Raw genomic sequence first — 14683 nt, 5'->3', positions numbered from 1 at the left:
GACCTCTTTCAATTTTGCGAGTAATATAAATTTTATTTCACTCGTATTGTCATACTTGCATTGTAAGACTTGTATTGTCTACTGCAGAATGCGTTTACTCGACTCATTAATGCTAAATTTGGCTATTATAAAGATTTTCTCACTTGTCTGATCATAATCGAATGATACTACTATTTCTCACTTGTCTGATCATAATCGAATAATACTACTATTTCTCACTTGTCTGATCATAATCGAATAATACTACTACTTTTATAGAGTAATACTACTTTTCACATTTTTCTGACAACTATCAAACATCTCTACTTGTCTGATTAATATCGAATGCCATCACTTGTCTGAGTATGGTTGAAGCAAACATAAATAATTTAATTCGCCAGAAAGATTTCATAGGTGGTTAGCGAACAACGACAAGTGCAAACATAATAATTAACGAAACGAAACATTGTTCCTTCCAAGAGCAATAATATCACCGAGAACGTGTCAATTATTTCCAAATGTTAGAAGCGCCGTGTGCAAACCAGCGCAATTATAAGCAGCACGATATTTTCGCGTCTTTTTAATTTTCAATCTGTAAACCTAGGTCGCGGCGCTAGCCGGCCGCTCGCGTAGAATAACTATTTTCCCCGGAATTTTCCGTGAATTCCGATTTCAACGAACGGAAAGTTTCAAAAACGCTCCAACTACGCCGGCAAAAAAATACACCCCGGAAATCGTTTGCGCCCGTAGTAAACTCGTCAGCGAGCACCGAAAGGAGATTGGGCAAAGGACAGCAGATTTACCGTCAATTAAAAATAATTGTACGTTTCGGGCCACGGGGTTAGGGAGAAAAAAATCGTGTTACACCAAAATTTCAACTTCTTTTTTTTTTTTTTGTTGTTAAAACGGATACAGTTGCCGGAAACTCGCCGCGCCGAATTGTTAATAGGATTGGTTATAAAGGGGGTACTCGAGTGTAGAACGCGATATTTTCCGTCAACTTCGTGCCTCTTTTTTCACGCGCACCGGCGGAAGACTTTTTTGCTAAGAAACTTCTGCGGCGGTACGGTACACCGTGTTTATGGTACAGCGAGTGCACAATATTCGCGGCGAAATTAAAATGAAAATCGAGCTATTTCCAAGTTGTAGACTGCAACCGTTTTAAATTAAGGAAATTGATAGATTCCATGGTTTGGAAATAAGGCGAGAACCGAGAGTAGCGAAGTTGCGTGAAAGGCTTCAATCTTTTCAATTTAATAATATTATTCTTAAATATAAGTAAACTTATTTTAAGGGCAAAGTAAATAGAAAATGGCACGGTAATTGATTTTAATATCTAATGCAAAGTCGCTTTTCTGAAACGTCCGTCTTATATACCGAACTGTATTTTATACATGCGAAACTGAGTCTTGTAATTAATACAACAATCACGCGTTCAACAGTCTTTAAATATAAACTTCAACAATGTAATGGGTTAAGATGTTAGTTTCCGTAAATTCCACGAAGCCGGAACGAATTAACTTGTTCGTCATTTGGCGTTCGAATTTTATAGAAAATTGCCGCAGCCTCCGCGAGATGCTCGTCGCCAAAGAACACGCGACGCGGTTCGATTTCCTGCGAAACTTCTTTAACGGAGCACCCTCTCGAGCGTCTTGGAGCGAGCAGAAAAACGCGGGTTCCGGCGGAGCTTCGCGTCCACCATCGCCTATGTTTGCGAACCGAGCGGAACGCGAACATCTTTCCCGTGGCCGGGCTCCATGAATTCGCGATCCATCGGGCTTCGGCATGTATATTCAAGCGATTCGATCTCAGAGCCGGAGCGGTTCTTGCGCCGGGGAATAATCATTTCAATTGGCAATCGTGGCCTGTTGCCGGATCAACGGGAGCCTTCGTGTAATTGCATAATTGAAGTGGCCGCGTTCGCGTGCTACGCGGTTAAAGGCGCGCGAAATATTCTTGGGAAAATATTCGACGGGTCGCCGAGCAGTTTTGCATAGAACCGGCTCACGGCGGTTCTTTAATGCCTTTCGGGCTCTGCGCGTCCGTCGATCGCGTCGCATCGGGACTATTAACGCGGCCGTTAGATCGACGAGATTCCTTTCCCGGTGTTAGCATCATTTGCACGTTTAATTGTTTCATAACCGAGCGGCCGTGCTTTATGGCGCAACTAGAATATCGGCGGAGTGGTTTGTTATCGACAACGCGGGGAACGTCAATTTTTTATTAAACATGAAAAAAGGTATATTGAATAAAAATGAGAAATAATGCGCGGTACCTAGGCTGTACATGTTTCGTGAAAATTGTGGAAAATCTATAGCGAAGTCTAGAATTATTAGCACAGCTTTTAAAAGGGAATAAGCTCTTTGAGACGTTAAAAGAGAATTTTGTCTACCATTTAACCTCTTGCACTATGACCTTTTTCATATCTACGTTGATTAACATATCTTCGTTCTAGATAATATACCTAATAAAATTAGAGAATTTTTATTTTTGTCTCAAGCCGACTTAATTAAACATTTCTTTCTCTCTTTATCGATTTCGGAGGGCCGAAATTAATACTGCGTCCAACCCGCAATATATTTATTATAGCGCAAGGGGTTGAGAATGGTTTTCGCCGCGCCGATAAATTCTCGGATTAATCAAAAGTTTCGGAGATAAAGACCGAACGAAAGATCAATCTCGCGGCGTCAAGGAGGAGCAGTCACGCGATCGACACAATGAGAGAGATATTCAACTGCTGGGCGCGGCGTGTTATTTACGGGCGCGCTGGCAGAGGTCGTTAAGATTCCTCATTACTGCTTCGGCAACGACGGCGCGGCGGCGGCGCGGCGGCACGGAATTAAACCGAAACAACGAAATTTACAGGAAGAATAACTCCCGGGCTACATTGTGCCCGGCAAATGGAAGAAAACGAACGTCTTAGCGGGGATCGGCTGGAGCGTATCGCAGCCAGGGGAGGGCCGCGCGCGGCTTTGCGCGTCTCGCGCTTGAAACGGACACAATAAGGCAGCCGGGTTGCTTTTGCAGAAACGTCGCACGTCGTTAAACTCCCCGACGGTCTGTGTGCGCCAGGGCCGTATTCACGCCGGGAAATTCCTTGTATTAAACTTAAACGATTTGTTTCCCTAACAAGAACCCGCGGTTACGAGACGACATTCGGTTGTGTCTTTCATCAGGCGACCCATGAAAGAAACGTCTCATTGTGGCACAGGACAAACAACGCGGTCGTTCGCGTCGATGTCTAGAAGTATTAGATAACAATGCCGCGCGGAAACCCGGTGAAAGAAACCCAGACGTAATTTATACTTTATTATCAGGGAACCGCGCCGGAGACCGGTGCGCTTCTTTGCCAGCCGCGAGGCAATTTCCTTCCTCGAGGACCTTAATTCACTTCTTTGGTCGCCGAGTGGATGTACTTTAAATAGTTCGTTAAAGGGGGGGGGAATGGAAGTGGACGCGTGGCGACCAGATTAAGGTTGGAAAGAAAGAAAGTTACCGACAGGAGCCACGCGAACCGTGAAAATCGCGCGGGCTCGGGAGAATGCGATCCCCGACCGTCTCGGCTTCGTAGTTCGATCGAAACCCGGCGAGTTACGAAAAGAATATCAATCTTTGAGGATACGGTGGAATATTGATGGAGTCTCGAATTTTGTAGTACAGTGGAATTCCATTTATACGGGTTCGGTGGGAGACGACCAGTTCGCGTTACCGGTGCGTTGTGTAAGAGAAGTCCGCCGATTGAGGGGTCTGTAAATAGCCTAATGGAGTCGGTTACTATTCAGTGACCAATTGCTGTGCCTTTGATGTGTTATTGGGCATGATTAACCTTACATTGAAACAGTATGCTTTGAACTATTTGTGCGATAACTGTAGGACACGGTAATTCTTAAAAAAATTGATCCTGATTTTCAAGAAAAATTAAAGCCTTAATTATTTTACGTCTTTTGGCGAATTTGGACTATTTATAGTTCTCCGGTATTTCATGAGGAATCAAGGCAATGATTATTTTCAGTCATTCAGACGATAATGAATTAATGGAACAAGATGTATTAAATTTTGTTATCCTTTCCGTTTGCTTATTTTTGTATAAAACAATTCAATATGTCTCATTCGATAAATATAATATGAATCATGCCCGAAAACAAACGGTTAAAAAATTATGCTCGAAATCACTTTTCATGGAACGAGAGAAACCCTGCGCCGTTTCCTACAAACAATAGATTGTCCAAACAGCATAAACACGTTCTCCATTCAAATCCACCGAGTGGACATAACTCGCAAAAATTAACACTTTAATCAAGCACAACGACCAATCGCCGTCCCTCCGAGTAACACACTTGAAACTCTGACAGAGGGGTAATCGTTAAACACGGGCCACCCTTCCGACGCGATCCCCCTTTATCAGTCCAGTTACCCTTATTTCCAGAGAGATTCGATGGGCTTGGGTGGCCGACGGAGAATGCGGAAGCACCGGTCCAACGAGCCCGGCACGACCAGCTTCTCGGGCTCCGCATAAAATCTAAAGGCGGCGGACGCAGAGTTCACGTAGACGGATAGAGAAAAAGGAGACCGGCCGGGCAGCGACACGTCCGACGAATGGACGAAACGTACGTGTTTTCGATCACCGCGTCGAAATTGCTGGCGCAAGGATCCGGTAAATAGGAACCAGGCCGTCCCATTGTTGCTATTCGAATCGCATATCGGACGTAGTCAGCACGACCCGACCGGATGCATACGTAAGCCTTTGGCCGGGGAGCACGCGCGTCTGCGAGGTCTGTTCGGAAAGTACTCTTTCTTTTTCGTGGAGCGAAAGGGTTAATCTTCCTCCGTAGTAACTACAGCGCTGATCAAAAATTTAAGAGCCTCGATAGATTTCGTATGTTTTTACATTTAACTGTGAGAAACTATGGCACTTAATGATCGAAATTATAGTATTTTTGGGAAATTAGAGGTACCTGAGGTCATTTGAAGTATCTTCTTTCTTAGCGTAAATGAGCGGAACTAGGCTCTCTATTACAAAATGAAGTTAGTGCTTTCATGATCAGAATATGCCAATCTATTAAAATGGAGTATAAAAGATTGGTTAAAAATTCCATAAAAAAACAAAGTTAATCTATTATCAGGAATGCTTTTACATTGTTCTACGTCTTCTCTTAAATCCCAGAACTTTTGCAATCATCATTTTCTCTCGCATCGTTTGAAATGACCGACATATTTTACTAAACAGAGTTCGTCGTGCACAGCGTACGCCAAACTTGACCGACAAAAATTAATCGAGAAAATCGTCTCTGTGTTTCGACAGCGATTCTCCCGAAAACAAGTAAGCGTTCGATGATTTGTGGACAGGAGTGTACGATCAAGAGCAGACCTCGCAATCACGTTCGTTTCGTTCGCCGGTATACAGGTGCACGTTCGAGAGGAGACAGTTTTCTTGGCCGGAAAACGCCGGAATCAGCGATGCTGGTCGTTCGGGGGGGTGTGGTTGCGCGGGACGGAAAGCGGGCGGATCGAGCAAAAAGGAGGCGGGATGGCGGGGGGAGGGAGGGGGGAACGGTTCGGGAAGACGCGAGAATCGACGAGGCGCGGCGCGACGCGACGCGGGGCGCAGTAGCTGACGCGGCAGAGGCGGTAGCGAGCATGAATCTGAAAAGGTATGGGCTGCGTTCACGCGACGATGATTTACGGGCATATTAGGTCGATAAGATATCTTCCGGTTCGTTGACCCGGAGGAAGCTCTATTTTTAAGGCGTCGCGCGGCGCCGCTGCCGCGATGAGACACCGGGAGCTTTTGCCCCCATCTATCGCCGACGGGCTCCGATATCTTGGCCTTTCCTCCCAGCCGCCCCTCTCCCCCCACCCCCGATGTTGCCATGGATCTTGTCACAGAACCGGGGGCTTTTTGAGGGGTCTCGCGCGCCCGCCGATAAAACAGAGCACCGGAGAAACAACGCGACCGTGAACGCTCCTTTCGCCTCGCAGCGGAGTCGAACGAGCTCATCCGTTCCAGTCCGCGGACCCTCGCCGAAACGAGCGCCCGATAAGACGGCGTCTCCGCTCGTTGCTACCCCAAGTTCAATGGAAAGGATTTGAATAATTCCGACGATCGATCTCGAGACGACCGTGGCCGAACGACGCGACCCGCCGTCTATCCAAATCCCGAAAACGTGGCGAGAAACTATTCCAGCTAATTTTCTTCGCGCGTTGGAGCTCAGACTTCGCCTTACACCATGGCGTAAATTAAATTCCTGAATTTTCTTGAATTCCCCTCAAAAATACGGAATAAATATATATTAGAAATATTAGACGATATATAAGTCAGCAAAAATCTTCAACCGTTCTCACGTGCCTTACGTGTCCACTTTTCTCTTAAATATATAAAATCTGTTGTCTACTAAAAAATGTGATTTTCATTTTTATTATTTTTTCATTATTATTACCATTCCTCTTTTTATTACTATATTGAATTTTTCTAGGAAAATTGAAAGGATATGTGGCAGCTGATATTAAATTAATTGAGATTAAAATGAAATTTAGGAGAATTCGAATACATCGAATATTTAGTGTCCGGAATACTTTGATAAATTGCGAAAACAACAGCACTTGCCCCATATCGTCGCGGCGAAAAAATATCGCCCCCGCGGCTCCTCCTGGACCATCGAACCAGTCGTCGGCGACGAACTATCGGCAAACTATGAATTAGATGCCGGTCGTCGGTGAGACGTGTCCGCGCGGAAATCGAGGGTGACCAGGTGCGCCGAGGGCGGACGAACAACAAGCAACCGAATCACGGACCCGGGAATAAATATTTCATATCGTCGCTAGGTACCGTCGAGGACGTACTATCTCTCCGTCGATCGACGAAGAGAGGGGGATGAATTATTCCGTCTAAGAAAAATCTGCCGGCTGGCGATGCTCGCGGTACCCCGTTCGATGTTTAATGTAAACCCTCCGGAGGAGATCCTCCCGGCGAACCGTCCAACTCGTCCGCTAAACGCGACCCTCGTGGCCGACGTGGCCCCGATGCAAACGACAAAACATTTCCATACCGAGTCCGACCATCGATCAAAACAATACGTTCCGGTAAGTTGAAGGATCGCTGCGACACGTCCCACCGCGGCGGTGCCTTTTCCCCCAAAAAGTTCGCCGCGTCAAAAGTGACCGCATACGATTTTTATTAAAACCGCGGCCGCCAAAGTTTCGAGATTGCTGAATTCGTATTTGTTGCCGCCGGCCTGACGATTTTTCTGCAAAATTAAAATTGCCCGCATCCATTGCTGGGAATACGAAGCAGGCAGCGAGTTCATTCTTTCTTTAATAAAACTGAAGCCGTATAATTTTATTTACAATTATTAGAACTTTCTCGGTTCGAATAATTTTCAAAAAGAAGAAATAATTTTTAAATTTGCAAAAAGAAATTTTGTATTCGTTGTATATTTACTAAACTGTATTACTAGAAATCTTCAGCACGAGTCCGACTTTTTAATTAAAGTACGCCAGAGGTTCATGCATCAAAAGTGACACACCGACGTTCCCGATTTTAATCTTCGCGGTATTTTAAATTGCAACCGCCCAATTTTGTCGCAAATGTGTCAAACGGCAAAGGGGGAAGTTCGACATGAAAAACCGAATAGCAGGATGGCTCGTGAAATTAGCTGTGAAAACTTATTAGTCGTGAAACCGAATAATCTCCAAATATTTTCGATAACCGTGCACGATGTTTGAAAATTTCGCCCGGCGGCTCGGCTACATCGTTTTCGTATCGCGATGCGCTTTGAAAGCTGCGTTTTTTCGTCTACTTTTTTGGGGGGATAGGTTCGACCGAGCGTCGGTTGTCGGACCGCTTTCGCGCGGCGTTCGCCCCGCGTCGCCGCGGTGAAAACGAGGGAAAAGGTGCGCCGAGCAGGGAGACAACATAATGTAGATAACGAGCAAGAAGTTTCGCGTTGGCGTGCCTGCTCTGACAGTGACGTCTCTGCTAACGATGGCGCCGACGCTGTTGACGGCGGAACACTTATAAATGGCCCAGTGGACATCCTGCCGGAACACTTCGGCCTCGAAGCCGGGAAAGTAGATCGTCCCGTTGCCAAGGACGTGTCTGATTCCAGGGATACTCGTTATGCTGCCGCCGTCCGCTACCAGCCAGTCGACGGTCGGCGCCGGATTTCCTCTGACTATACAGTCCACGCGGCCGCCGTTCACGTTCGTGAACTCCACACGCGACGGCGGCTCCGACACGAAGCTCGGCCCTTGCATCTCGTACGAGGCGCCGCTGCCTGAAACACACGGGACAGATATCGTTATAATAGGCTCGGTGGATTCCGGTGCCTCGAATATTTGGAATTTCCGCGGTGCGCCATTGTAATCCCCGGTTATTTAGCACGTCACCGCCAAGCCGTGTCTTCGCGTCGACCACGGACCCCTCTACATCTTTGTGCGCCTGACGCTCTCGTGCGCGCCGGAATTTCCCCGTTTGTTCGATGCGTCTTCCCACTTGTCAGATTACGCCGGCTCCAAATGATCGCGATGCCGTTTCTTCGAACAGTCGCGCGCGCGCGCGCGCGCCGATGCAGTCTCTCGTAAATTCACTGCGAATTCTACGTCAGCGAAATTCGATTCGAATGACTGCCAAGAGATAAATATTAACGGAATGAAATACTATTCGTTGTTGTTCGATGAATTTATAGGGGGATAAAAATTTATATAATTATTATTGTATAGTACTCGTCAACCGATTTCGTTATTAAGTAAGCGAAACCTGCGTTTATAGGAAAGGGAGCCATAACGAATTCTGGTTTTCGCTCTCTCCTAGAGTAACAATAATTTTGTTACACTCTGCATACACCTCACGTGTTAACACTAAATCCACCATGCATTAAAGTTAAGTTAAACAATCTTCCTTGCAAAAACGCTAAAATTATATGTACTTAAACTTTGTGCGATTTTTATTAGAAAATATGCTCGAATTTTTATGTTCCATACAAACACCTTCAATAATCATGAACAAATAAAGACGAAACGAATCATTTCACCGGCACAGGTAGAACTAGCATAAACTAAAAACTGCCGAATCAACGGGACGTCTTATCCGCTTGTCTCCGGCCGCGCGAACCGTTCGCCTCGCGACGAGTTCAGATAAATGGACTTTTCCCGCGCGCGTAACAGATAAACGCCGCGAAGCGATGTTTTCCAATGACTGCTAATGAAACGCGATCACCAGCCGGTCCGTAAATCCAGCGTGACGCGGCGCAGGTTCCCGCCGGGTAGCGCTCGATCAGGGAGAAATCAATTTTCCTTACTGTTTGAATCGGCAGTTAGAAAGACATTAATCATGGTCGGGGAGCAGCGGCCGGTCGGCGCCGGGTTGATGAATTTTTTTTTCGGCCGGCTTGCCGAATTCAAAGTAATTTTGCAGGAATAGGAGCCGTCGACGGCCACCCCGCCGCCGGGTGCGAGCCGTTGACGCCGGGGGCGAGACGTACGAAGGGACCCGGGCGCCGGGGGGCAGGGTTTCGGATCCGGCGGCCACCGGTGTGCGGCGGGGAGGGGTTCGGTCCCGGTGTATCGCCAACGGGACATGAACGAAGATAATACGGCCGGCCATAAATCACACATTTAACGCTGAAATTCGGCCGTAATAGCTTCCATAAATGGAGCGCATTGCGTCCCCCGCGAATCCTGTTAACCATTCATCACCCGAGTTATGTTGATTTAAGTAGGAATGCCGGTCCGCACGGATGTATTCAACATTCCGTCCAACATTGCCCATCTGGAGGCCGGGCCGACGCAACGGTCCGACGACGGAGAGCGCACAGAATCCCGAAGGAACGTGCGACGAATATTCGCGCGCGCGAGATGCATCCTATCGCGTGCGCCACGAACGTTTTAGTAAATAAACTGTGATGGACGGGAGCCGGGTCCCTGCCTGCCTCCCTGCCTGCCCGCGCTGCTTCCTCCTCGTTGATGCTGCCGACAACGATCGGCAGCGAGAGGAACCGTTCCGATTCGAACGGCTACGTGCACCCTAAATATTCCATCGAGGCTGCGACACGTCAAGGCCATCGTTCTTTACGATCGATGTCTAGATTGCGTTCGAGATCAACCGTGATGCGGCTCGCGCGGGACTGGGTGGCTTCGGACCACCCGGTTCCGGTTTCGAATCTGTTCGGACAATAGACAACCGCAGTAAACTGTAGCTAGAGAATTACCGTGTTAGTACGAATTCTTTTTTTAGGTGACAGAAGGAGTAGCCTACTAGATAACGACTAAAGTGCTTTTTCTAATTTCAGTATTGTTTTTTAACTTTTTTATCCAGGCCTATATAGAAAGTTTAAAAACTGTCTCTCGTAAATCTTAGTACTTTATAATGCTAGGAGTTTGACGACAATTTTATCTTTTCTACCATTTTATCTTTCACCATTGTTAAGACAATGAAATTGGAATTGTGACTCTAAGATATTGTTTTAAACCAGATCATTCCGATCAAAAGTGCATAGTATTCGCAGTCCAATAACAACCCAAACCGATACAACCAACCGATTCACCCCAGTTCCTCAAGTTACTACATCGCGTTCAATTTTCTACAAATTGCCCGACACAGACTGCCAAAATTGATCGATTCGGCGTAAAATGACCCGATAGCGTTTGCCAGCCTGAGGGAGACATCGCGTTCGGGGACAGAGCTGAATTTTCCTGGGGAGACGAATCAAGTTACCGACGACGAACGGCAGGTCGATCGTCGCTCGAATAAATCTCGGGAACGTTTCTTTTTCGGGCTCCCGGCCCGATCGGTCGCGCTCCCGTTCATCGCGTCGTATCTTCGCGCGAGCCGAGCCACCGTTAATTAACTTCGAGTTCGGGCAACGAAGAGGGGAGGGGGGAACGTTCGCGTGCCTCTCGCCGCGGCAGTCCTTATCCGCGGGAGACACGCGCGGACTTCTCGCGGGGGAGCAACGAAGAATTTCCACGGCAGTCCGCCGAATGCCGAGGATTCCCTCTTTGTCGCCAGGATTGTTTCCAAGATGCACTTAGAGGCGTGACTCGCGCCGGGATCTCGGGTCTGATCGCGTGCCCGCCCCCGCCCCACCCCCCCCCCGGCCAAACCCCCGCGAGGAGAACGAGAACCGTAACATCTTCCGACGGCAGCTGTATTATTCCAAAGGAGACTCGACCGGCCGCATTCTCTTCCGAGATTTCTCTATCCTTCGCCGCTCCTTTTCCCGAGAAATATCTCGTTCCACGGTGCCGGTAATACCCAGTGACCTGAATTCTCGCCCCCGCCCAGGCACGACGCGCTTTTGCGGTGCCGGAAACTCTCAAAAATTAAAGATAAGTATATACAGAGAGAGCTCGTCAAACATTCGCGTGAAAATATGGTGGCTTCCTTTTTTATTTTCATACACTTAGTTCTGCATCTTTAAAGTAAGAGTTAATTCTTGTATTATTTAAATTTCATTTTAGCTTTGCATTCGACGTGTTCGTAATTCGATCATTTATTTTCAAGACTTATTTAATGTATTTTATAATTATATTTCTGTTGAAAAATACGTCCGCAAATGTACGATTTCAGTTGAAAAATATTTTCCTAGTAAATCCTGTCGCAAGCTTAATTTTACATCCCCCGGAATGACAAATCCGTTCCGCATTTATTATGCGCACGTAAAACCTATATGCTGCGCTTGAATCAATCCATTAAATTAAATACTTTGAAACAGCGATTCGTGTCGATGATTTCTTACAGCGACGGAAAAGCAACAGACGGGAGAGATAACGACGAAAGTATCGGTCGTACGAGCGACCGGAAGAAGTCACCGGATGCTGCTGGGAATCAAGATTATCGTAGCTGCCCGGTGACGCCGGCGCCGGTTCGAGAGCGCGCTAGTCCAAGATTACAAAGGATTTACATATTACGTTCGCGTTCGTTTTTTTTCCCCGGCGACCGCGGGACGCAATCCGGATTAACATCTGGAAAAAAAATGAAGTACTGTGATGTTTCCATATTTGCCGGACGGAATGACGGCGAGACCGGCGGAGAGAGAGAGAGAGAGAGAGAGAAGATCGCCTCGCGCCGCCGTATCGTGACCGACAGCTTTAATTCCAATTCGCGGATAATTGCGCGCTAACGAGCAAAAACAGCTTTTGATCGAATAAAACGCGCTTCCTCCATACATCCATTCATCGGTCCGGCTTTTGTCAGTGTGGAAACAAAAAAGCATCCCGCCCGCCCCCGCTTGTTATAACGGCCGGGTAGGTACAAGGAGAAGAGAAGAGATCGAGAGAGAAAGAGAGAGAGAGAGAGAGAGGAAGCGAGGAAAAAAAAACCGTCGAAGCCGACGCGTTCGTTCGCCGGCCGCGTTATTTTGCGCGGTTGAACGGAACCGTCGAACGCCCCGTCGCGGACACACAGAGGAAGAGCGGAGAGAGCGACCTCTTCCTTTGGTCTCATTATTTCCGCGCGTCGCCGGTGCCTCGAATTTTCTCCGTTTCCTTTGTCGCGTCGCCGAGAATCGTTTACGCGGAGGAATCAACGTGCTCTCTTCCGTTCAAGTGGACTCGACGTCGTCGGCGTCGTTGTGTTCCCGATGCGAAGCGCGTGACGAGCAGCGACAGACACGTGCCTCCGATTTGCCTCGACGGATGGCTCCAATTAGCGGGCCGTCCTATCGAAATGTCCAAGATCGTCGCTCGTGTCCCAAGGACCGGCGAGGAGCCCGCGTGCGTGTAGAGCTCGGTGCAGGTCGGCCGAAGGAGGAGGAGGAGGAGGAGCACGTGCTTGCGCGAGCACGGCCGATCCCGCGAAAGGAAGCGATGTGTTCCTCGATATAATGGCCCGCTCGAGTGTATTTGAAATGCACTGGCTCATCAGAATAACTAAACAATAGACGCCAGCTGGAGGAGGACGGAATGAACGAGGAGAGGGTCTCTCCTGGCTGCTCCTCGCCTCCCCTCCCCCTGTGACCACCCTTTACGGGTTCGGCCGCACGCTACCCTCTGCCGGAGGTACTCGACGACTCTCCCTCTTTGGATGTACTCGGCGATGCCGCTGTAGCAGTGGAAAAGGGCCCGCCGAGAGAGCGAGAGAGATACAGAGAGGAAGAGAGATGGGTACAGACAGTGGGAGAGCGAGAGAGAGAGCCGCTCTGTGCAGACGGCCGAGCGCCGCACACATTCGCCGGATGCGGCACGCATACGGATGTTTGCGCGACTGTGCTCGTCGCCCCCCCCCCCCTTCCCACCGGCAAGTTGTACGTGATACGCTGAGTGGCCTAACCTTAGTCAACCCTCGACGTCATCGGCGAGAGCCCCTGAAGCTGTACACTTCTGTTTCTCTGTTGGCTGTTCGAGAGACGCGGGACACAGCCGTCCATCGACCATCTGCGTAATGCTTTGCGTCAACATCCCTCGGAAACTCAGCCCGCCGTACCACGGCTACGCTCCTCGTTCCCAGCCTCTAACGACCGGCCTCTTCTTCACGATTCTTCTTTAAGCGTGCTCGAATGACCACTCCGCTTCCGACCTTTTAGGTCTGGCTGCGATTCCACGCGAGAGTCGCGTTATTAATGGCTCGTGATCAAAGTTTTCGTGCCACTCTTCTTCCAGGACACGATGCTTCTGCCGCTTCTTCTTCCTCTTCCTCTTTCGCCTCCGCTTTCTCCGCCGCTCTCTCCCCCTCTCTCTCTCTCCGTCCGTCCGTCGTGCACAGTCACGCGAACCTGCCTCCAACTTTCCGGCCCTCGATGCCACTCGTTTGCGGCTGGCGCATGGCGGCCGAAGAAGATTCGAGAGTCGAACGCGAGACAATTTTCACTTACAGTGAAAATGAGATCCCGAACGATTCAACTTTTTTCCAAGTTTGCCGGCTTTTAAAGACGACGCTTTTTCGATTCCGTACGGTGAAAACGTTCTTTGGGGGTTGCTGTTGTAATTTTACGATTAAATGGACGTACTTTCTGTCTGAATTGTGTATAGTTCAACTGCTTAAGCAGGAAGAACGGCATTGCTAAATGAGATTGCAATATAAGGCTCGGTATTGTCTCATTTATTTTTCTTGAGTATATATAGATGGCGCGATTAGTATAGGTAAGAAGCATCTACATTTCATATTTCTGGTATTTCCGTGATGTTTTCGGAATCGTAGTGGCCGTAAAATATGCGAGGATAATAATTGTTCAGTTAACTGCTGAATAAAATTGCAGCTATTCTGATTTAATTTGATGAGAACCATCCCCCTTTAAAAGCTATATTTTTCCACGACAATTTGACAAATTGCATCTACAAGATCGCATCGTTGCAGTAGTGTTACTTCTTCGTTGATCAAACGACTATAAATGTTTCCACATGATAATTTAAAATATTTCGTAGCATTTAATAATCGCTTAACGACTCAACCCATCACCCTGAGAAAATATTCTCCAAAAAAAAAACAATGAACCAGGCATTATAAAATTATTAGATAGACTCGTTAAACATTACTGGGTACGACACGCTCCCACTAAAAGCCTACAATCTAATCAAAGCATTTGTCGTTAAAAAGACGAAACCACGGTTTACCTACAGCCGGTATCCGGCGAGCACGGCGACGAATTTGAAAATTAAACATTAATCCGAACAAGCTGAAAAACGGGACGGAACGGCTCCCGGTGAAATATGAATGATCGCTATGATCGAGCCCGCAGTGATTTGTAGATTTTTTAGTTCCTTCGTGCGC

The 14683-nt window shown here is 47.7% G+C and overlaps 1 protein-coding gene across 1 annotated transcript in view; it reads right to left on the bottom strand.

Moving 5' to 3' along the window:
* LOC144475820 (cell adhesion molecule Dscam2) overlaps positions 1-14683 on the bottom strand; it is a 309344-nt gene that overhangs the window by 172758 nt on the left and 121903 nt on the right. Inside the window, exon 2 of the mRNA XM_078192123.1 lies at positions 7932-8252. Coding sequence (XP_078048249.1) covers positions 7932-8252 — 321 coding nt within the window. The remainder of the gene's footprint in view (positions 1-7931; positions 8253-14683) is intronic.

Source organism: Augochlora pura, chromosome 10, assembly GCF_028453695.1.
Source record: "Augochlora pura isolate Apur16 chromosome 10, APUR_v2.2.1, whole genome shotgun sequence".
Lineage (NCBI taxonomy): Eukaryota > Metazoa > Arthropoda > Insecta > Hymenoptera > Halictidae > Augochlora > Augochlora pura.
This window is presented reverse-complemented; position numbering and strand designations above follow the sequence as displayed.